Below are 24,724 nucleotides of genomic sequence, written 5' to 3'. Positions count from 1 at the left end.
TGAGCCCCTCAAGGTTGAAAATTTTTATCGGTCTTTAGATGATTTTGACGATGTTTTTTTTTTCGTATTTTTAACCAATTACGATACGGGATCACGTATAAATAATCAATCTCAACCCGATTTTAAATAAAAAACAACGAATGGCGATATTTTATTCAAAACACCAATGTACATTAAACATACGAGCGCGATCAGTCATATCGTTGCCTATCGGAATGAGCATTCATTGATCGTGGAGCGTTCTGATCGGATTGTTTGCGATACATTGTAGGCTCATAAATTCCAACATTACAATTACATCGGTAACCGTTTCCGAGGTAGGAACGTCTTCACAAAGTTTTCGTTAGGGCGTCCCACACACCTTGTATAATGTTGAATAAATACATTTGATATTATTATGTATTTTCTCTTATCATAATAATTATTATTGTAATAATCTTCTGTTTGTTCAATGTTATAATATAAGCATAGTGAGATGGAAATAAGAATAAAGTGATGATTACTTGATACTCACAATTGTCTTTATTCATCCATCACTTCCAACTACTGCTGCATCTTTATCTGGTCAAAACTTTTTTTAACTGCAAATGTACCTAATTTTGCAGTATATTCAGTCAAAGTGCGCTCGATAGATTTCAACCTTAGTCCAAGATCTATAGAGGGCACTTACTTTAACTTTTTAATAAGTAGATTTACTTAATATTATTATGTTCTAGTAACTATATACAACCTCTTACAAGTGTAAATTAAAAATTTATAACACCCCCGACAAGCGAAGGTTACAGTAACTAGAAAAGAGCTGATAACTTTCAAACGGTTGAACTGATTTTCTTGGATTATAGCTAAGAACACTCGATCAAGCCACCTTTCAAACAAAAGAAAAACCAAATTAAAATCGGTTCATTCGTTTAGGAGCTACGATGCCACAGACAGATACACAGTTACACACGTCAAACTTATAACACCCCTCTTTTTGGGTTGGGGGTTAAAAATATGCTATAAAACTGTATCTTAACTGTGTTTTAAATCTGAACAAAGTTGAAGTATGCTGCATAGATCTCGCTTACTAATCGCTAGGTAAGCTATGAAAATGAAGCGACTCTATTACCTACTCGTAGTTTGGTTTACACATCCCTCATTATGTATCCTGGAGCTGCATATCCCTGCTGGATAGAATAGGATAAGCGTTCTTAATAAAAATCTATCGACAATGCTGTATTTTAAAAAGACAAGGCTCGTAACAAAAACAAATAGGTATTTGTTAAAAATGTCTTTATTTTAGGAATGGAACAAATCGATTGAATACCTTTCAATACTTTATTGAAATAAAATTCGTTTCTAAAGTATTTCATATATATTTTCATATTTCATCAGTAGCAGATAGTTTTTCCGTAAGCATACAACAACATTGTCAATATATGGATAAGACCGACAAAAGGCCCCCTTGAAATAAAACTATGAAAAGGCCCCACATACTTAATCAATACCTACTCTTGTTTTATTCACAGAATATTTCATTACTTAATTACATGTATTTCAAAATTAAATTATTCTGGCCAATTTTTTTAGGTAGATACACTTAAATCAGAGTTTAGAGCTTAATTCCAATCAGTCTATTTAAAACATCACAACAATGTCTTTGAGACTTTATAATATTTAATAGATAAATTAGATTTTAAAACTAACTTACAGATAAATAATAGGTACATATTAATTTCCTTATGAAATCGTAACCTACTTAATATTTAGATAAGTATTCGTTTAGTTAAATTTTTCGAGTCAATAACGTTTCGATGTTATTAATTAACATATTTTTAATTCGAGTTTTAAAAGTCAATGAAATTCGTTTCTACCTACATTGAAAATGCAAGAGGATTGTAGTTTTCAACTGAGTATAATTTTAATTTCATTTTAAACTTAGACAGGAACATACCTACGTCGTATCTACATACCTACTTTAAAATTATATTCGAAAAATATCCTGAATTTAAACTGAGACTACTTAGGCTGAGATTTATACAGCGCACTTTGACTGCTCAGACTTAAGATACTGTTAATACGAGACAGAGCTATACCGCTGGCATAAATCTGTCTCGTTTTAACCGAAACTTAAGTCTAAGCAGCCAAAGTGCGCTCTATAGATTTCAACCTTAGTGTCGATTTATTTAGGAAGTCATAATAAGTTTCTTCAACGGTACCTATATAGGATTTTAAAGGAACGTTACAGTTTTATTTAATCTCTCGCATGAGCAACATCTATTGGTACATATTAACTTTGACAGTAGCAGTATCGAGGTCTCTTTTCATGTTTTCTAGTTGCTTGATGTCTTGAACAGAAGTCTCACATTTCTGCACTACCAGGGAGTGATAGAAATGAATCGCGAACGCCACGAACACTATTAATACTGAAAAGAAAATATATAAGGATAAGAAATCGTTGCACAAACATCAAATTATTTAAGAGAATCCTAGCGCCCTCCCCAGTGCTTTCCATCCAATCGTAGTTTGGTTCTCATTTGAATACTAGCTGATGCCCGCGACTTCGTTCGAGTGGGTATAAGTTTGTAAAATCCCGTGAGTAGGTACTCTTTGATTTTTCGGGATAAAAAGTAGCCTATGTGTTAATCCAAGGTATAATCTATCTCCATTCCAAATTTTAGCCAAGTCCGTCCAGTAGTTTTTGCGTGAAAGAGTAACAAATATACACACATACATACACACAAACTTTCACCTTCATAAGGTGTGATTAACCAATAGAATTCAATGAAATTTTGTAGTCACGTTCTAGAAACCAATATCCGTATTTGTGGTTTTCCAGATTTCTGTAAATGTGTAAGTAGTTTTAAATTTACGCGGGTTCGGGCTGATATAACTTTGAAACTACACATTTTTATGGATATCTGACTAAACAAAGTCACTAGTATTTGTTTCTAGAATAGTACCTATGTAGAAAAAAATTCATTGAGTTTGGTTAATATTTCAATGAGATCCAAACTAAACTTTGATGAAAAATAATGGTATGGAAAGCGCCGGAAAGGGCGTTAGGGTTACTCACTTAAAATGAGTTACTAGAGTAATGAAGAAAGGAACATATTTCAGATGTTATAATATTATGTCACATGCTATTATCGTCTACACGGCTCTCTGATAAAAATATCTAAGTTCAATATTTAAAATATATTCAATATTTAAAGTTCAACGTGATCCAATAGAATAGGTAGTCAATCTTAGTAATTTGCTTGTGTAAAACAGGTAAATAAATAGGTACCTACCTGGTATAACAATAACAGTAGCTGCAGTGGCAGCCGCGAATGAATAGTCCCAGAATTTTACCCAGCATAGGATAGCTATCTCTACTAGAAATAGGAAGAGACCTGGAAAAAACCAGAATTTAATGTTAGAAAACGATAATGTATGTAAATTTTAATTAAGAGTAAACAATATGAAATATGATCATTATTAGTTGTTGATTACCTATCTTAACTTTTTCAAATCAACCTAAACATGTAATAACTTAGGCACATTCACAACTTTGTTGAAGCAAGAATAGCACAAAAAGTTACACGTCAACAAAGTTATTGGATACCCACATAAATATATTTCTTAAAAAGTAATAATATACGAATAAAATAGTCTAAAATGACACCGTGTCATCAGTATCTTCGTTTCTAATAGATAAAATATAATCACAAAATTTACCATACGCAACTTCTATTGTATATGTCGCAGGTATATTGTCAAAACCGTGATATTACAATCTCACTAGCGATATTATAATTAAACGGTAGATTGTCAATCGACTTTATTTGTTAGAATTTAACAATCTGGTTTTAGTGTCATTATAATTTCACGGGGGCACCAAAGAGTATGTACCTAATCATTACGTGGGGGGCACTACATGATATTGTAAGGCACGGATATTTTGACACTTTCACTGGTTGATAGATTATGAGGCCCCCTCTGATTCCGATGTTGAAAACGATGGTTGAAAAAGAATTGACCAATCAGAACGCTTGACGTCTCCCACTGCCAACTTCACTCATAATATACCAAGATTTTTTATAATGTCACTATAATGACCCCGTGACATTACAATGTCACTAAAACCGGGCCCATAAATTGTAAGATGCGAAGTCAATTGATAATCTACCGTTTAATATTATAATATCATTAGTGAGATTGAAATATCGCGGCTTTGACAATATACCTGGGACATATACACCGCGTCTTAGGCAAGTAACTGGCAAAATGACGTACCTAAAACTGTGCTAAACGCCCAAGCCAATTCTATGAAGCCTCTCATCCTTTCATGCGGCGAGTCCCTCAGCGCGCGCGCGGGGCCCCCTGGTATATCCATCTTGCTGGCAGCGTCTATGTTGGGCAGCAGGTACGTAGAGATCATCAGCGCGAATATATGCACCGCCACTAGTACTGTAGTGCAGACTGCGAACATCACGAACAGCCATTCGGGGACGTTCGTGGGCTCGTTGATTTGAAGTTCCACCATCGCTACCATTGCGAAACCTGGAAATCAATAATTACTTTCAACTTTAGGTTTGTTCATGACTGTGATCTTGCATCGTAATTTTTTTTAATTTATTAGTTTACTAGCTGTTGCCCGCGACTTCATCCGCGTCCTGTGGGAAATGTATCCCGGGATTTTCCAAAAAATTCTTTCCAATGACTCACCAATATTAGAAAAGGACCGGACCCCATATTAGATAATTCAAAATTTAAAAAACCCCCTTTTCTTCGATTATAGCTAAGAACACTCTCGATCAAGCCCCCTTTCAAACAAAAGAAACTAAATTAAAATCGATTCATTCGTTTAGGAGCTACGATGCCACAGACAGATACACAGATACACACGTCAAACTTATAACACCCCTCTTTTTGGGGCGGGGGTTAAAATTATGCCTACGTACCGAATCCGTAAGAACACCAGCCCCTAATTAATTATCTATTATTATTTGATCAATTCTCTTGCTCACCTGACAATAGTTCGGAGGTGGTCGCAGTAGCTTTGAGCTTGGCTCTGGACATGTGTAACCGTCTCCAGGAGAGGCCATCGGGTGACGTCGGCCCCGGGACTTCCTCGTTCCACCCTGGAACAGGCATAGCTAACGCTACTTCGCTTACACTCTGAAATTAATGGAGAATTTGTTATTTGACATACTTACTCGTAGATACTTGTACCCTTGTACTTACTTAGAATTCATATCGAAACTACTAGTCACGGGCAAGGCTGAAGGGAAGAGGCCAGGAGTATGTGACTCTCTAACTTAGTATGAGATCTTAAAGATCTTACACATTCCATTCAATGTGGATTTGCGCATTTCAGACCTGCTGGATCTTTCTTCGAGCCCCGAGTAACGCATTGTTTAGAATGGAAAAGGTAGATCTGGTATTCCTAATATATTTATCGACTACCGACTCTTAGCCTGTAGTCGCGCTTAAGACTGATTGGGGTCAGAAAAATGTGGGCCAGTGAAGTTCCTAACGGAAAATTTAGATATAGAGGTACCTTAATCGATTGGTTACATTGGCAAGGAGTCTGGAGATAACTCGGGCTTAGAAGCACTGTAGTCGGCGTAGACTTGTTCGACAGCATCCCGTTAGGTGTGACACTGCCGTTCGGGGTGCTGACACCTTTAGGGCATTCGTAGTCCAAACTGTGCGGTGGGGTGACTGAAATAGTCGGGCTGTCGGTCAACGTCACCTTGACCCTGTCAAAGAAATCATATAATTAAAAAAAACTGGTCAAGTGCGAGTCAGACCCGCGCACTGAGGGTTCCGTACACGGGTATTTTTTCCAACATTTTGTACGATAAATTAAAAACTATTATGCATAAAAATAAATAAAAAAATTGTTTTAGAATGTACAGGTAAAGCCCTTTCATATGATACCCCACTTGGTATAGTTATCTTACTTTGAAAATTGAAACACATTTTGATTTTTTTTTAATGATGTGACCACAAATTCGCGGTTTTCAGATTTATTCCTGTACTTGTGCTATACGACCTACCTACCTACCAAATTTAATGATTTTAGGTCAACGAGAAGTACCCTATAGGTTTCTTGACAGACACGACGGACGGACGGACGGACGGACAGACAGACAGACAACAAAGTGATCCTATAAGGGTTCCGTTTTTCCTTTTGAGGTACGGAACCCTAAAAACAAAAAGGAAAAGGACTTCGAGGAAACGATGGTATTAAATTAAAAGAACCCGATCAAAATGTAACCGGCAATACTCGTGAGTTAGTGAGTTAGATCATCTATAGCATTTGGACGCGCGGGGTAAAGACTATAAAGATTCAATGGTCCTTTTATGGAAACAAAAAGCTGTCAGCCATCGCAGAGATATGGTGAAAAAATCCCTAAAATAGGCCAAGGTCAATCAAGGTAAGTTAACCCTACCTAGTAAGAGGTAGAAGGTAAGTAGAAGACTAAAGGATAAAGATCGTTGAATGTTGCTCTTCTTAGTTATTGTAGACGTAATTCTACTGCTCACCAAATCTGTCTCCAGAATACTTTTAAGATAATTATCTCGTCCGGTAACTATCTATAATCATCAAGGTCCTGTTATATATTTTGTTGTTAAGGCTTTAATAATGACACTATTTATATGATTGTGGGTCTTCTAAACACATTTAAATAGGGAAAATAGATGCTATCGTTCATATCATTACTGGCATAATTTTGTACCTAAATACTTCCGTTAAAATTGTGGTGACACTTTTAGAACTTGTTCAACATTTAGATACTTATATTTTGAGTTCAAACTTCTCAAGATGAGATCTTGTTGTTAAATGATGTCTTTGTTATCTTAATTGCTGTAATGAGTACTGGGACGCGAATGTACAAATGTTTTAAGGCAAATACTTGCAAAGTATGGTACACTTTGCATAGCATTTATCATGTCACTCAGAGATACGCATATTTGTACCTACTTTACTTGTTTTTGTACCTATTGTACAGTGTATTATTTATTTGAACAATGTACCTATTTATTACATCTTCCTAGAAGCGAAAGTAAAATGTTGGACATGAATGAAGATGTAAAGAAATTCTGAGGATATTACACATTAGGCTTAGGTACACATGGTTAAGATTTGACTTGGAGGGTTCGCGAACTATTGTGTACCTACTGTGTATCCACCTAACTAATGTAATTTTTATACTGAATACATTAAGTAGAGTTTACACGAAGCCAGTAATGCTGGCGCCAGTCTGCAGACAAGCCAGCGTTGGCCTGGCCCTTGTTGTTTAGACGCGGCCAATCGTTCACGGATTTTTTCTTCTGGTGTGCACACGTTTGGAAAAACAACAAAGAACACACACCGTACGGACGTTCGCCAGTGACTGGCGAGACTCGTCTACACGGGTCCGCAACGCTGGCGCGGGGGTCGAAGGGTATGCGGGCGGAGGTCACTGGCTAGAAAAATAGACGGTCGCTCTATTCTCGCCAGCGTTGGCAGCCAGCGCTGGCTTGGCTTGAAAAACTGTTTACACAAGGCCAATACCGAGCCAGCACTGGCTGCCAGTCTTATTGGCAGCCAGTGTTGGCTCCGTGTAAACTATACTTTAAGCATATTATTCAGTATTCTTGAAGTAAAAAGTTGCAACGTGCTTTGGATTGAAATCAGGTACTTAAGTTAGGTATGCAAGAATGTACCTATAGCACGGCAAAGTTCATAAAGGACACCTATAGAGAGAGGCGGGAGAAATCTGTAGGTTATATTGGTATGTATGGTTCTGTACGAGTTAGTTATATGGCATGCAGATTGCAGGCTGGTTAAAGTACAACAGGTAACTGCTCACTTTGCTTGGCTTCCGCTGTCATAGCTCGGTGGTTTCCCTAAACACGGGTACGAATCGCACAAGCCCACGCTCTTGGGCCTGTACTCCTTCTGTCTGTACGGCCTGGGTCTGTCGTAGATGTGGTCGCTTGTGTTGTACCTCTGCAGAGATCGCGGGCGCGCCTTCCCGCTGGGTGGTGTTTGCGTGCATTGGTCGATCTGGCTCGCCTCTTCCACGCTTGTTACGTAGCTGGCTTCAGATATCTGGAACAAATAAAATATCTAATCTATATATCAATCGGTAAGCGCAGTGTGGGACGACCTCCAGTCCGCTGGAGCGATGACCTGAAGAAGGTCTCGGAGAACGGGTGAATGAGGAAGACGGAGGACCGTGTTTGATGGCGTGCTCTTAGAAAGGCCTATGTCCAGCAGTGGACGCATACCAGGCTTATGGACTGGAATGAAATGAAAATATGTCAATCTTCAGGGCTCTAATTATACCCGTGCAAAAATTAAATTGATGTGTTGCTCCATTGCACACACACAGACACACTTTCGCATTTATAATATGGGTATAGTGATGTTCTAAGGATGAAGGTGTGTATGCCTACTAGTAGGTAGCTTATAAAGATATTAGGAGAAAATTATTTTAGTACATAACTATTTTAGGCGGTACTAGCATAGTAGTAGACGTTGGGCCCCTATTCGGGGGGGTCGGGGGTTCGATCTCAGGCACGCACTTCTAACTTTTCGGAATTACCTAGGTGCGTTTTAAGCAATTAAATACCACTTGGTGAAGGAAAACATCGTGAGGAAACCTGCATGCCTGAGAGTTCTCCATAATGTTCTCAAAAGTGTGTGAAGTCTGCCACTCTACACTTGAACAGCGTGATGGACTATGGCCAAACATTTCTCACGCTGAGAGGAGATCCTTTCTCAGTAGTGAGACGGCGCGGCGATAGCTGATGAGTGATGACAATATTTTTGACCTTGGTAGGTATACCTAATTAATATTATGCTTGGATGGCCAGTTTTTATTAGAACCTACCACGAAAAATTTGATCGAAATAATAATGAAGAAGGTCCATAGTCAAATCATCCAAGGTCTATCCGTTCGTAGCAAACCTACTGCAGGTTAAGAACAATAGGCGGCTACTAGGCACCTTACAAAAGTGAACCAAGAAACCACATCATAAACTTGAATTAGATACCTACTGCCATATAAAATCTATGAAAAGGCAAGAGCATTTTTCATGACATCATGATTAGAAAAAAAACTTAAGTAGGTACTTAATGTTAAGCACTTTATACACTTGATAGATCGTAGCAGCTGATAGTATTTTTTTTATACTTTTTACGTAGTAGTTAGTGGGTACATATTATGATGAACGTTATGATTGACTTTGAACGATATGTACGTTCAAAGTCAATTCTTATTGATGACAGTAGAAATAACTCAAAATTTAAAAAACCCCCGACACAAAAACCTCTATAAGAAAACTAGAAAAGAGCTGATAAATTTTAAACGGCTGAACCGATTTTCTTAGATTATAGCTAAGAACACTCTCGATCAAGCCACCTTTCAAACAAAAAACCTAAATTAAAATCGGTTCATTCGTTTATGAGCTACGATGCCACAGAGATACACAGATACACACGTCAAACTTATAACGCCCCACTTTTTGGGTCGGGGGTTAAAAAAGGAGGGAGACCGGGAAACCCCTTTGCTTCGCGATTACAGTGAAAAGCTGAATCTGTTAGCAATAAAATCATAACCCTTCCTTTTGGCTTTGCCGCAGTCGGGTAAAAATTCAAATGCTTGCGGTTTGGCCCAGCCACAGGGCCCAGCATATGTGATTTAACACACAATTCGTGAAATGCGCTATGATTTGTTCCCAAATCAAGAGCGCGAAAAATGTCGAACAGCAGTTTTGGAATTCTTTTTTTTACAAAAACAAACTACTTAGTATTGAGATCTACTAACCCGGAGCCTCACAATATGTGCAAAAAGTTTTAGGACGCTAAAATTAACTAAGTGAAAAGCTGTTCAGAATAAAACCTCAAATATTAAAAGAAAAAGATGAAATGATTACCAATTTCAATAGCAAAGCTGTAGTAGTTTTAGCAATCAGCGAAATTACTGTCTTCCATTATACGCTCTTGTCATGGCTGGCTGCGCTGAATGGTATTTGTCACAATCATTTTACTATCATTAAAAAACCTACTTATAATATGTTATATTGTAATTTTTTGCACTACACACGAGCATAGTCAGAATAGATCTTTTTAAAATCATACCTAAGTCTGTTTGTCCGAAAATAGGAAGTTTCCCCCGTGGTCAATTTTAAAATTTGCACCTAACTATAAGGCTTGTTATCTCCTAGGGAAAGATAATAACCACATAGTGAATATACCTACCCGGCTACACACATCACATCATAATATGATCAGCCAATTATGAAATCCTCTGAAATCTACTAAGAACGCACACGCTTGTCTCATTATTTAAGAAAATGTTCCCCCGTTTCAAAATTTCTGATTATTTTAAAACTTGATGTGTGATGAGTGGACACACTGACGATTTCTGTCGTGATGAATGTAAATCCCTCACATCTACCTATAGCAATGTTTTCACCATTTAAGTTGGACCAAAAAAAACTTAAGAACTAGAACCTAGTGTAAATACTTCCTAATTCCATGAGTTGGATTTATTTGGTGACAATTTGTGAAAATTATATTCTGTATAATTTGTTGACGTAAGTATAACTGCGGAAGTTAGTTATTATGTTGAACATGATGTTGAACAATAGCTAGAAAAATTTTGGCAGTCGAACTCACATGTTGCGGTGTTAGCAAAGACATTTAATATAGGTAATAGTGGGTAATACTGTACAGGTAGGTGTAATTATTATCATTGGTGTAATTATACACCTACGTGTTTTTAAAGTTGTTTTGATTTGTTTTTTGTAAACTTTTAACGGATTTTATGAACTTTTTTTTTTGGAAATACCTAGGCAAGTTTTTTTTAAAAATAGGATCCGTGGTAGAGAACGGAAATCGTTAATGCCAGCATTAACGAAATAATGTTGAGATTATCAGGCTCAATAGGTATACGTTAAAGTATGGAAATTTACGTAAAATAGTAGATTTCTAAACTTAATCTAGTTAATGACATTTAATGAAAAAAAGATTCCGATGAATTTAGAACCTCCTCCTTTTTTGAAGTCGGTTAAAAATAAGCGATTGAATCGCGGAATTGCGTATTTTGGCGCTTCGCCCGCCACCTCTCACCCCTCTGCTGAACTCGGCCTGAATAGTCTCGCTTCATTCAAAACCTTTTAGGACCTCCTTCGGAAGCTTCTGGGTGCTAAACAAAACTTAATTTTTTTAATTAAAAAGTGGTCGTGAATGTTACTAAAAAAACTACGATTTTTTTTAAATCCCGTATTTTTTTAAAGTTCACAAAATATTGCAAATAAAACATCTGATTGACGCTCTAGAGGTCAACGAACGTTCCGTAAATAGGTCACTAGAAGTCAATGCCGCGTCGCAGAAGGTAAACCCGAGTTTAGCATGCTATACATTACATTGCGGGAGTAGTAAGGGATTCGCCGGTTCTGCCCCAGGCCCTGGCCCCCTCCCATGGCTCGCTGCCTCAGCCCCCTCCATGCCTCGGTCAAGATCGAAACCTAAAAAAAAAAAAAAAAAGGTTTTGGGGTACGCTGAATCGATTGCGCTCACTCCCGACGTCGTATCTCTAACGGTTGCAAAGTTAGCTTTTCGAAAAACTAATCCCTACTTCGTTATCTAATTGCTTTATCACCTACTAATGACGCTCTATTGTTCGCTGGCTCGTTGCTTCATTCTATGGGTTTTAAAGGAAACGCATGAATCATAACTACTCTTTATTAGCCTTCAAATATTGATTTAAATAACTCACATAAAAATATATCATTCTCTACTGTATTTCCATTGAATAAATCTAAAAAATCTGAACTTGTATAGTAACCCGTAAACATGAAATACAAATACATTATACAATATTCTCCACAAACTGATGTGTAATCATTCTGTATCCGCCTTGTATTGAATTGCCATATTCTTGTGTTTCTTTCCAAGAACTGCTTATGATATTTTGGTGGTGCTCGTCCAAATGAATCAAAATATTGTCCAACACCATTTGTATCTATATATATGGCTATCCAATGCGATCCTGGTTTATAATCGGGGTCTAGATTGCTTATTAAATAGGCGGGTGTTTCAACATAAATCGGTAACCGGTTTGCGGCATACACATTGTCTTGCAGACTTGGGTGGATTCTTCTTAAATATGTCTTTATCCCTATTGTATTCATATTACTTCAATACTACTGATCTTATCGCTGCCGAGGATCATACATGAATGGGACGTAAGACCATGTTATTTCAGATATATTATAAATCATCATCATCATCATGATCAACCCATCGCCGGCTCACTACAGAGCACGGGTCTCCTCGTGAGAAGGGTTTTTTGGCCATAGTCTACCACGCTGGCTGAGTGTGGATTGGCAGACTTCGCACACCTTTAAGAACACTATGGAGAACTCTCAAGCATGCAGGTTCCCTCATGATGTTTTCCTTCACCATTAAAACAGTGTTATTTAATTAAGTACTTGAAACGCACAAGACTTCGAAAAGTTAGAGGTGCGTGCCTGGAATTGAACCCCGACCTCCGATTAGAAGGTGGACGTCTTAACCACTAGGCTATCACAGCATAGTCTTATTAAAAATAATGGTCCATAACTTAAATAAAAACAAAAAATATTTCTTGTATCAGTGTTTTATTACAAACCTTAATAATAATGTAGGTACAAATTATAACTTAATCTATTTACAGAAATTAGGTTTCTTAGCTGCTATAGTCCACGCTTACATTACGATTTTTATCAATTTCAATAACATTGTCAAACTCTGCATATACGATGCAGTTTATTGTTTCAGGAATAGCTGAATCAAAGCGAACTTCTAGCCTCACACTACCGTGCTTTATAAGATTCCAATGACTAGAGTGAGCTGATAAATCAGGAGTTAAATCGAATGCTAAGAGACAATAGCCTTTTGCATATTGTTCCCTAGATATTCCGTTCCCTTCATTTAAAAAATGGATTCCCGTGCCTGAGAATAACGTATGATAGGCTGAACTGAAAGTATTATCATCGAATGATGGTTGCAAAGCTTTTGAAGGTATTTGTTGGCCATCAATATATAAACTAAATGTATTCATATGATAATTTTCAAAGTTGAATGGATTTTTCGTAAGAGTTCCATTAAATGCTGCGTTGTTAACAAATCCGACAATACATCTTTTAGGAACTTGACCAAGAAAAATATTATCGAGTGTTTTACCCTGAACCCCTGAAGGAATTGTTAAAACTTTAACTTCCGCTCGAGTTATTGGATATTTTGCAGTAGTAGATGCTAAAACTTTTTGATGTGCAAGTAATACAGTCGGATTGATCCGCGCGCGTCGAACTATGAGGGTTGCATCCGTGATACACACTTTAAGTTTTAAATCATTTGAAGAAGCCATAAGACTGAAAGTTTCCCTTGAGCGAATTAATTTAACACACATCTCAACACCATTAATCAAAAATTTTTCCTGGTTGAATATATCACCATGTAAGTGTCCAATCATTTCTATTTCTTTACTTTCGGCTGCAAGACTCTGTCTTTTAGTAAAACCTGTATTTTTTTCATCTACTGAATCCATATTCCCCGCAGTATCTTCATACCAAAGACCGCAAGTCAGGTGAGATTCTTTTGCTGCTGGCGCATAGTTTAATAATGTCTCAATGTAAGCACGGTAAGCGTATGTATTGTTTGGAGGTGAAATGAGTTTTTGATTCAAGTATACATCCAGCTGACTGAAGACTGAATGTAACCAATTGTTAATTGGAGCTACAACTGCAGATGAACTAAGTTTTGATAAGTCTTGATTCATTATCTTAGCTTTTAAATGGATCAACGTATGAGACAAATCTATGTAGTCTTCGCTCGTTCCAGGTATTTGAAATTCTATCGGTCCATCATCAGCAAGGGATGAAATGGGTTTGTAATGAATCCATAATCCATTTTCTATACTTGTTTGCGTTGATGGCAAAGCAAACAAATCTAACTCTGATTTAATACACTCACATGAATGATTATGTAAAAAAGACATAATTAATTAGAAAATATATCTTTTATTTTATTTTGACTGAGCCTTGATTTTTTAATAGCTTTCACTTTAGCTGTCAGCGGTTGAATGAATGAAGATTGTCGTTTTCTTTTAGTTATATATCCTGAGCCAGACATATTAATTCTGTCTATCTTGTCATGAACTTTCCTTTTTAAGTTTGAACTAGCTTCCTTAAGACGAGTTTTGATAGAATCTTCCAAAGGTCGTGCGCTAACCATATCCGATAGAAGACCAACACCTGCATTTAATGCTTCTTTTCCTACAGCTCGAGCACCACTAGAGAGTAGTGGTAAAATAGACCTAAACAATCCTCCAAGAAAACTCCCAATACCATGACCACGTTGATATGGTACACCTTTATAAATTACTCCAATACCTGACCCAGCCTGATGTGAATAATATTGCTCGTAAGGACAAGTTATCTTTTGATAAGGATCCATTATAATTTTCTAAAGTGAAGTTTAATACACACAGTTCCAAACTGGAATGGGATTTTATTGCCTGTGCTTGACCTTATATCTATTTCAATAGTATCAAACTCCCGCCGCATAACAGGTAAATAGTGAGGTGGTGAGAAAATATGCATTTTATTTGCTCCATATACATATGTTGCCGTATCTAAAGGTACAATTCTGAGAAGAGGAGCCATTACATCCCCCACAATTTGCGGTTCTATTATATCACAATAAACAAACAATTGAGATGGCAACCCTAATTTTAAATTAGAAGGATAGCTCCCAATTTTATTTACTGCAAGATTTTTGTTTGGTTCAAATCCAAGTTGTAAACATAATTTGGTTGACAACTTAAGTGTGTCAATTGAGTTATCCAAAATTGATACTGATACGTGTTTGGTTATTTCATCATAATGAAATACTATTTCTTCAAAAGTATATCTATTTAAAGTTTCTATAACATGTTGAATGCTATCATAGTTCATGGCCGGAATCCGTCCTTTATAGTGCACTAATGAATGTGTGTCATCATCAGGCATCAAAACCCATTTAGATGTGTTAATAACATTTTCATGTTCTTGAACAGTAAATACCGTACAAGGATATTGAATTTCTACAACTCCAACAAACCATTCACCTTCTAATATAAGGGATTTTGGTAACTTCGTTGAAAACATAGTTGTTTTGTTTTCCGGGAAGTATTCCATTGAACTATTACTAAGTAAAGTCAAATAAAAGTTTTCCTTTATCATATTTGATTTAAATTAGACTCTAAAACCCAACTGTTAAATTTATCAGGATAACCTTTCCACTTCACTAACACTTCTTTTCTGTTGCCGGAGTATCGAGAACTAATGATTTTATCTATTTTATAATTTGAGGAGGGGTCATAAAATACTTTTTGTAATTCTTTTTCATAAAAAGTTCCAACTATAGGTTCGTTTTGTAAATCTTTCAATGTGTAAACTACATGTGGGGATCTATCTATTATTGAAGATATAACAAATATTTCATCACTCCAGTTAGATTCATAACCTTTTTGAAAAATGTGTTTATATTTTGAAATTCTAACATTATCACCAACATGAAATGTAGGTAGTGAATTTTGTGATGATGGTTTGTTAGTTGCTTTCCTATCATATAAATTTCTCCAAACAGTCATTATATTGTTAGAACTAACATCACAAGGACACATCTTAATACTAGAATGAAAACTATGGTTATACGAATATACCAAGTCTTGTAAAATATCTATGTATTTATATGTATTTTTGTATGTAAAATAGCGCCACATTTTAGATTTCAGAGTTCTTTGAAACCTTTCTACAATACTTGCTTTTATATCAGGATTATTTGTAGTGTAATAATTTATATTTTTGCTTTTAAAATACTTTTTAACATCTTTAGAAACAAACTCAGTTCCTTTATCCGATTGTATGTGTGTAGGAGTCGCATTAGATTCATTAAATATACTTTCAAAACATTCGATTATTGTTTTAGAGTTTTTCTTTTTCATCGACCTAGCATAAGCATATTTACTAAAGACATCAATAACACACAATATATAGTTAAAACCATCATTATATTTCGAATAAGTTCTCATATCACTAAGATCAGCCTGCCATAATTCATTGAGATTTGATAATATGTATTTGTTTCGAGAAAACTTTCTGTGAACAGGTTTATGAAGAGTATAGGTTTCTTGTGATTGTAACCATTTCTTTACATCCGTTTTACTCATTTTACCTTTCATGGTCTTTGATAATTTATCAATGCTACTAAACCCAGCTGGGTGTTTTGGATTATAATATATATTATTAATTTCTAATATGGGGTCCATTTTTCCCAATCAATTTTCTTCCTAATTTTTTTAATATATTTATCACCACTACCTTGTGGAGTATTTAAAGTTCTTTCATCAGATGTAGAGTTCCCTTCGAGTGATTTCATCTGAAGTTGATGAATAAAATCCGACCTCTTAGAATTTCCGATGTAAGTCAATGGTACTTTGATTGCATGTAATGCCTTGGCAAACTTTTCCCAACCTATTGGATCACTTTTTTTTAGTGGTCTCAACGAATCATTAATTAGATCAACAATATTACTTCCAGGGACTTTTTCATTATTAATTATCACTGTACCATCATCATCATCCCAATAAATTGTATTTTTACTCAAAGAAATCAAGTTTAATAACAGCTCACCTTTTTTCAAATATGATTTTGGTATAAGACTTAGTATTTGAGTTGTTGAGTAACGTGGTTGACTATGTTCATTCGAATTTTTATTTTCCTTCACTTCAGCTGTTGGTGACTCGAACGATACTAAGTCTTTATTTTCCATGTTGTTATTTTTATAACTCTTAGTTTCATTTATATTGTCAGTAATGATTGGCAACTCGATAGGTTGTCGTTCTCCTTCGGTAAAATGTAGGTATCTTTGTAGAATTTGTAGATATAAAATACATTTTTTCCGATCTTCGATATTACTATTTAAAATCTTTTGCATTTCTGCATCTAATCGGGACATAGGATTTTCAGTATTGGTATGCTGCTTTAGTTTTTCTATGAAACTAGGCTCAACAAGCAACATTTTTTTAGCATTTTCCATTTTAAACTATAGATGATACTAATCCACTCAAAATAGAACCCAAAATTAAAGGTAAAAATGCTCCTCCTTTTTGAATCAATATCTTTTTTCTTAGTTTATTTTTTCCCTTGCGAACCAAAGTGCGAAGTATACTTTTAAATTTTTTTAACTTTTTCTTTCGTCTATCTTCTAGTGGAACTTTACCTTGTAATACGTTGTGAATGCACTCACAAATGCAATTTATCTCTTCTTCTTCACAGGATTTTAATAATGCTTTTTGATATTTAGGTTTAAGTGTATGCAACGCTTGTAGCAGCTCTTTATGTGTCTTTAGGCTTCGATGCATTATTTGTAAATGATAGGAATTTGATGATTCTTTAAATATTTATAATCTTTTGGTGGGATATATACGACGCAACATTCATCAGAGGGAAATATTTTTGTCTTAATTCGACACATGTCATTTGTGTCTTGTTTCAGATCAATCATCAAATATCCATGTGCTTCTTTTGTCGCATCCTTATAGGCATCCTCAATGAATTTTGAATTTTCTGGTGACACTTGTCTTGATAGGTATCGTATTTGTGTTTTATCACGAGGATTTTTAAAATAAATAATGTAACTTGAATTCAAAGATATATCTCTTTGTCCTTTTCCCTGATGAAATAAATTTTGAGTAATATAAAAAACACTTAAGTTTCTGTGATGACTACCTTTAGTGAAAATATCTACAATACGACCATCAGATTCTCTCATAAGATCATCAATTATAACAAGGTGAGCATCTTTGCCATCAAACATTGTAAGATCAGGAATTCCTTGATGATAGTTAACATTTGATAAATTATATAGTGGTTGCATTTCATCATAACACCAAGTAATTTCAGCAAAGTCTCTACTGCAAATTTCTTTCACATATTTTATGAAATTTGTAACAAAATTTGATTTTCCACAACCACTTGGACCAGCTACGATTGCAGTAAATGGATGAATAAAACACAACATTGTAACGTGTGTTACTTGAAAGGTTTAAAAAAAGACTGAGACATTTCAGTGACAGTATAACATTTTATTTTACTTAATATACATTATATACAATGGAATAAAAGTTCTATGAAACAAAATAAAAATCAAAAAGAAATAAATCACATTAAACATTATTTTTTTTTTAAATCTATTTACAAAAATGAACTAGAGGAAAGTTGTAATAAAATACATATAAAGACGAAAGTTAAAATTAATTTCTTAAAACTATATAGTATTTACAAGTAAAAAAATAAAATAAAAGACACATCAAATTACAATAAAAATTCCTTAAAATATTTACAAGTAAAAAATAAATAAATTAAAGACACATCAAATTACATTAAAAATTCCTTACACTACATTTCTTAAAATACCTCATTATTACTAATTTTATAATGACCCCAAGCTAATGTGTCAATATCATTTTGTAAAATATACCGCTTGGTGTCATTATACGACAGACAAGTTTTATTAATGTTTTGTGTGAAAATTGCATGTTTGATGGATCGAAATCTTAGCATATTACAATACTGAATTTTTTTATCAAGTAGACACGATCTGTAATTTTCCATGGTCATATTTTTTGTGACACTTTTATTTACTCCTTTTGCTTTTGCAAAAGTTTTATGGTCCACATCCAGTGCATACATTTTTGATCTTAATCCTACGAATTCTCTTAAAATTTTCCCATTATTTTCATCTTTAAAGAATCCTAACTTTTTTTTATTTATTTTTGGATAGCCGTAAATATTATCTTGTGGATAATCGGATGTATCAAAATAATTAATTAGATCACATTTTATATCTTCATAAAAATTGTCTGTAAAAATTTGATAAATTAAACTATCTGTATCTGTATACAATAACTTAATATTCTTGTTAAATTTTTTTATCATATAATTATAATGGAATTCATACATTAAAGTTTTAGAAATGTCTAAAATACAAAAACCCAAATAAATTGGTTTGTTATAAGTTAATTTGGTTCTGCGCAACTGTATTGCCACCAAGTTATCGTTGAAAACGGCTAAGCTATGGAATTCAGGTTTAGCAATTAAGTCTTGTGCCCCTAAGACTTTACCACGATTTTCCCAATGCGTTAACATTTTAACATTGACTCTCTTTTCGATATTTTCCATAGTCTTGCCGAAAACGGAATTGTTCATTAATTTATAAAAATCTTTCTCAAAATCTGAAGTAGCCAAAGTTCGCATATTCGTATTTAAATCTATATATGTTTGTAACCAAGGACTTTGGTTAAATTTTAATATTCTATGAATTTTAGTTAACTTTATACCCATACTAAGACATTGTTTTAGATTTCTATAATGAATTTTATATTTCGTTTTATTATTAAGATTGGGTACTAACTTGATATCTTTAGAATTCCCGATACGAAGATTTTCAGGGCATAAAGGTAAGTCGGAATGCAAATCATGAAGTTCATTAGGATACTCCAAATCGACTTCAAGAATAAAGCCAATATCCGATGTGTCTGATACTTTAAAGTTTGTTTCAGTGTTTACCCATTCAAACCCACCTGTTGGAAGATACTGGGACATGGCCCAACCATAAAGATTATTAGCGTCTAGATATGTTAGATACGATTTGGGTTTTTCCTTATCATAATCTTCCATAAATTGATTATTTGCTTTTGCATAACGATTGCTACATTGAGATATGCCTCCTCTGATCCCAGTTTTAATAAAAGCTATTTTATCATAGTCGGTCAATAACTCTAGCTCAATTTGAGTATATTTAAGCATGGCATCCCAACTTAAACCTGGAGCTGTGTAATAATGAGCTGGATCTAATCCATATGTTTTGATGCAAATATCACGAAAATTTTCATATATATCCGTTAATAACAAAACATCCGTTTGCAAATACAGATTCGAATAATCTAACATGTTTTGACAAGAAAAATGACTCCAAATATCTTTTGCATGATTATAGTCATCATCGGAAACATGGGAATTAGACAGCGAATTGTAAAATTGAGGTTGAGATGGGAGTGATGATGATTTTAAACATTCAATGGAAGTCATGTATTCATACGGATAAATACCTTTTCTTCTTAAACGACTAAAGTCATCATTATGAGGAAAGTTTCTTTTTAACGATCTAAATTGATCGTCATTGAGATTTTTTGCTAATTGATCAAGACTGCACGGCAAAAATTTGAAAGAATCTATGAATCTCAAACTTATCTGTTGGTTATTAACATTTAATATTTTTGAAAACGAAATATATCTTTCTTTATTTTGAGGTATTACTTCGATTTCACCTTCCGTAAAATTTAATGAATGAACAATGAAATGTGCGTCATAATTACTAAGATTATGTAAAATTACAGGAATATGACGGGGAGCGCGATATTTTTCCACACATGATTCATGTGCTACACCTCTTAGATTTCCAGTGTGCCAGTCAAAGTCCAGAATGGATTCTCCATTAAGTCTTGATTCGCATATGTGACAGTTATGAGAATTTGCAATAGTTATTTCATCATCTTTTGTTAGAGGGTTTGGGCGTTTTTGAAAACTATTTTTTCTGCATATTAGTTTTATGTCCTCATAGAGTCGTTCCATGAATACTTTAGTGCAATCTGGACCGCTGTATGTTTCATATTTTGAAAGGCTATCATCGTATGAACATTTAATATAATATCCGAAACTATACACTTCGTGTTTCTGAATATTCTCAGTAAAAGGTTTAGAGGGATCGTTTGAGCATGAATTTATTGGTTTTAAAAACGCTTCGAAATCAGCATATATTACAAATGGTATTCTTAACTTTTTATTAAACTTATCAAACTTTATTTTATTGTTTGATGATGGTTGTCCAAACCAATTTTTTTTAGATAGTTCACTGTTTGGTAATTCTGTAATGATATGAACGCAATCATTTTGTTGGTGGGTTTCTAATCTCTCCTGTGTAGGAAAATGTAAAAGACACCCATCACATAAATAAATGGCATGTTCTTGGTTTGAAATTTGCTTGCTAACTAGTCGTGACATGTTTTTAATATAGCAATAATGCGAGTTTGTTTGATTTGAGATTAATAATAAATTAACATGAGTACTATTTCGAGATTTTGTAAAATAGAGGGGACCTACAATACTATGATTTTTCTTTTCTTTATTATATTCTAAGCCAAAAACATTCACACTTATATTGTTTTGCTTTTCAACTTTAGGTATATCCGTTAATTTGACTGGAAATGATATACCATCAAATTTAAGTTTATCTGAATGCATGCTGTATGACGAGACTCTATCGGTTTTGTTATTAGCAGGAGGATATAAAGCAGAAAGTAATGCCCATTTGAAACACATATAATCAGCATTTTTAACATTTATCACCGCTTTTTTTGCTCTAATATCTTGAGGTAAATCAATATAAGATGTACCACGAAGCGGGTTAAATTTATTTACATTCATATGTAAGCATTTTATGTTTGTTAAACTCCAGCCACTGTCTTTTCTTTCAAAAGAACTAATTTTATTTTTAAAAGTGTCACATAATGATGACAGGAAAATATTTAGATCGTCTCCACGGAAAACTATATAGTTTGATGTTTGAAAGTCAAATGAATTTGTCAATTGTTTGGTTTGTTGTATAAAGTCTGCGTGTAAAATGAAGTTTACCTTAAAAACTGTATGTTCTTTGATCGACTCTTGAACTAGGAATAAAATATCATTTTTTATTGAGTTCAAAAATGATTCAGGGGTCTTAAAAATCGATAAATCATCATTTTTACTATTTATCATGTACGTTATTATTCTTTGTCCAAAAGCTGAATCAATTACAGAAACATTCGATAATGATGGGTGCGACTTTAAATGATTATTTTTATGTAAATTACTTTTTAAATGATTAGAAAAATACCTTTTGGTTATAAAAATATTGCAAATATCACACTTCACTTTATTACCTTCTGAATATGCAGATGGTGTAGTGGAGTTATTTTCTGAGTGTTGAATAGATGAAGTTGAGGCTCCCTCATTATATTTCACTTTTTTCGCAGAGTTGTTCACGGTGAAATCATTGGACCGCTTTAAAGCTCCACCAATTTGAAGTTTTTGTTTAGTTGGGCTAGAAATTAAAAATAGAAGCATATAAAAACAATCAATAATACACATTATATAATTTTAAAAAGAATAATGTTTAAATACTTACATGATTGAATCAATTGCTTCACATATATTATACAATTCATTGTCATATGCTGGATCCAGTAAGTCAAAATAATCTAAAGCCTCAATGAGTTCCTCATCATTAATTGAAGTGTTGAAAAATGTGCTAACACAGCTGTCAATTGTATCTTCCATTGCTGACAGTTTATAAGACTACAGAGGGAGACTTATTCATTAACAGCACCAGGTGGCTTACTGACATTACTATAGGATTTACAATGTGTTTTTATACTGCTTGTATAAGTGTTACGTCGAATTAATCTCACAAATTAAATTATGGTGAAGTATTTATGTGAGGTAGTTTACTAATGATAGATTAAGTTATTAATTATTAAATGAGTATTTTTTACAACCCTCTGTTTCTGCGATTTCTTTTGTAATATTATAAATTATCTCATTCGTGTTCGCAAAATTTCCATTAGCCTTTTCTGTATAATATTTGATTTTTACATTAGCATGTTTCCAGTGTTGAGACTGAGGTATTTTGGCTAGTTTTTTTAGGTCATACACCTCTAATTTAATGAGATGTGTGGCTGTCGCACCATCGTTGGAGTTCGTAGATATATACGATATACTGCCATCTTTGTTAGCTCGAGCCACTGTTGAACTAGTTTTGTTTTTATTTTTTGGGGATGACTCGAAAAAAATGTCTATATTTTCAGATTTCCTTTTCATTTTCTTTGATGGCATTTCATGATCTATGAGCAAATTTTGTGTTTCTTCTTCTACCAAATTCGCAGGAAAGTAATATTGCTTATATGTATTGTTTTCTTGACTATTGCAAGGGGAGTACGATATATTCTGTAACAATAAAAATAAACTATCATACTGATATCATAAATATTTACATTAATTTAAAGGGAACTAAAAGAAAATAAATTACACACTCACCTCCATTGTTTATCACACGACACTTCTTAATCACACACTGCTAATAAACACTTGTATGAACACAATATAGATTTAAAGTCAAACTGTACTCTCTCAGTACTCTTCAGTAGAAACGAGGTAGTAAATATGACAGAAATTATTTATTTTGAGCTTATATAGTAAAACCAATGCCATTATCGTTAGTGAAGAATGTATTTGCACGGATAACAACTAGTTAAACAGCATATTATCGAAAAAGGTTTTGTAATCAATATTTCAAAAAATGTGGTTAGTGATTGTAACAATTATTGAACAAAGCCAAAAGGAACGTGATAAGCTAACTACCTAGATAAAGATGTATTGTTGGAATTTTCTAATGACGAACCTACGGAATTTCAAATACCTGGAATGAATAATGACTAATCGACACGTGCCTGTACTACTTGCTCTGACTGTATTACTTGCACATCAAAAAGTTTTAGCATCTACTACTGCAAAATATCCAATAACTCGAGCGGAAGTTAAAGTTTTAACAATTCCTTCAGGGGTTCAGGGTAAAACACTCGATAATATTTTTCTTGGTCAAGTTCCTAAAAGATGTATTGTCGGATTTGTTAACAACGCAGCATTTAATGGAACTCTTACGAAAAATCCATTCAACTTTGAAAATTATCATATGAATACATTTAGTTTATATATTGATGGTCAACAAATACCTTCAAAAGCTTTGCAACCATCATTCGATGATAATACTTTCAGTTCAGCCTATCATACGTTATTCTCAGGCACGGGAATCCATTTTTTAAATGAAGGGAACGGAATATCTAGGGAACAATATGCAAAAGGCTATTGTCTCTTAGCATTCGATTTAACTCCTGATTTATCAGCTCACTCTAGTCATTGGAATCTTATAAAGCACGGTAGTGTGAGGCTAGAAGTTCGCTTTGATTCAGCTATTCCTGAAACAATAAACTGCATCGTATATGCAGAGTTTGACAATGTTATTGAAATTGATAAAAATCGTAATGTAAGCGTGGACTATAGCAGCTAAGAAACCTAATTTCTGTAAATAGATTAAGTTATAATTTGTACCTACATTATTATTAAGGTTTGTAATAAAACACTGATACAAGAAATATTTTTTGTTTTTATTTAAGTTATGGACCATTATTTTTAATAAGACTATGCTGTGATAGCCTAGTGGTTAAGACGTCCACCTTCTAATCGGAGGTCGGGGTTCAATTCCAGGCACGCACCTCTAACTTTTCGAAGTCTTGTGCGTTTCAAGTACTTAATTAAATAACACTGTTTTAATGGTGAAGGAAAACATCATGAGGGAACCTGCATGCTTGAGAGTTCTCCATAGTGTTCTTAAAGGTGTGCGAAGTCTGCCAATCCACACTCAGCCAGCGTGGTAGACTATGGCCAAAAAACCCTTCTCACGAGGAGACCCGTGCTCTGTAGTGAGCCGGCGATGGGTTGATCATGATGATGATGATGATTTATAATATATCTGAAATAACATGGTCTTACGTCCCATTCATGTATGATCCTCGGCAGC

The 24,724-nt window shown here is 34.3% G+C and overlaps 1 protein-coding gene and 1 long non-coding RNA gene across 6 annotated transcripts in view; both read right to left on the bottom strand.

Annotated features, from left to right (window-relative positions):
• Positions 1-1,534: 1,534 nt before the first annotated feature.
• The window catches only part of LOC123871443 (calcium release-activated calcium channel protein 1-like), a 62,158-nt gene continuing 38,968 nt past the window's right edge, over positions 1,535-24,724 (bottom strand). For 3 of the 5 annotated variants that reach the window (XM_045915265.1, XM_045915264.1, XM_045915266.1), the window contains 6 exons: positions 7,827-8,068; positions 5,525-5,726; positions 4,992-5,142; positions 4,258-4,524; positions 3,273-3,374; positions 1,535-2,405 (listed from right to left, as the gene is read on the bottom strand). In XM_045915265.1, coding sequence (XP_045771221.1) covers positions 2,257-2,405; positions 3,273-3,374; positions 4,258-4,524; positions 4,992-5,142; positions 5,525-5,726; positions 7,827-8,068 — 1,113 coding nt within the window. In that variant the 3' untranslated portion in view covers positions 1,535-2,256. The remainder of the gene's footprint in view (positions 2,406-3,272; positions 3,375-4,257; positions 4,525-4,991; positions 5,143-5,524; positions 5,727-7,826; positions 8,069-24,724) is intronic. The other 2 variants (XM_045915267.1, XM_045915268.1) reach the window with 1 other exon arrangement.
• LOC123871466 lies at positions 21,903-23,673 on the bottom strand. Its single transcript, XR_006797271.1, has 3 exons — positions 23,185-23,673; positions 22,277-23,094; positions 21,903-22,192 (listed from the first exon to the last, which is right to left on the bottom strand). It is a non-coding gene; the product is annotated as an uncharacterized LOC123871466 (long non-coding RNA).

The sequence above is a fragment of the Maniola jurtina genome, chromosome 13 (genome assembly GCF_905333055.1).
Source record: "Maniola jurtina chromosome 13, ilManJurt1.1, whole genome shotgun sequence".
NCBI lineage: Eukaryota > Metazoa > Arthropoda > Insecta > Lepidoptera > Nymphalidae > Maniola > Maniola jurtina.
The sequence above is the reverse complement of the archived record's forward strand: the minus strand, read 5'-3'. Positions and strand labels throughout refer to the sequence as shown.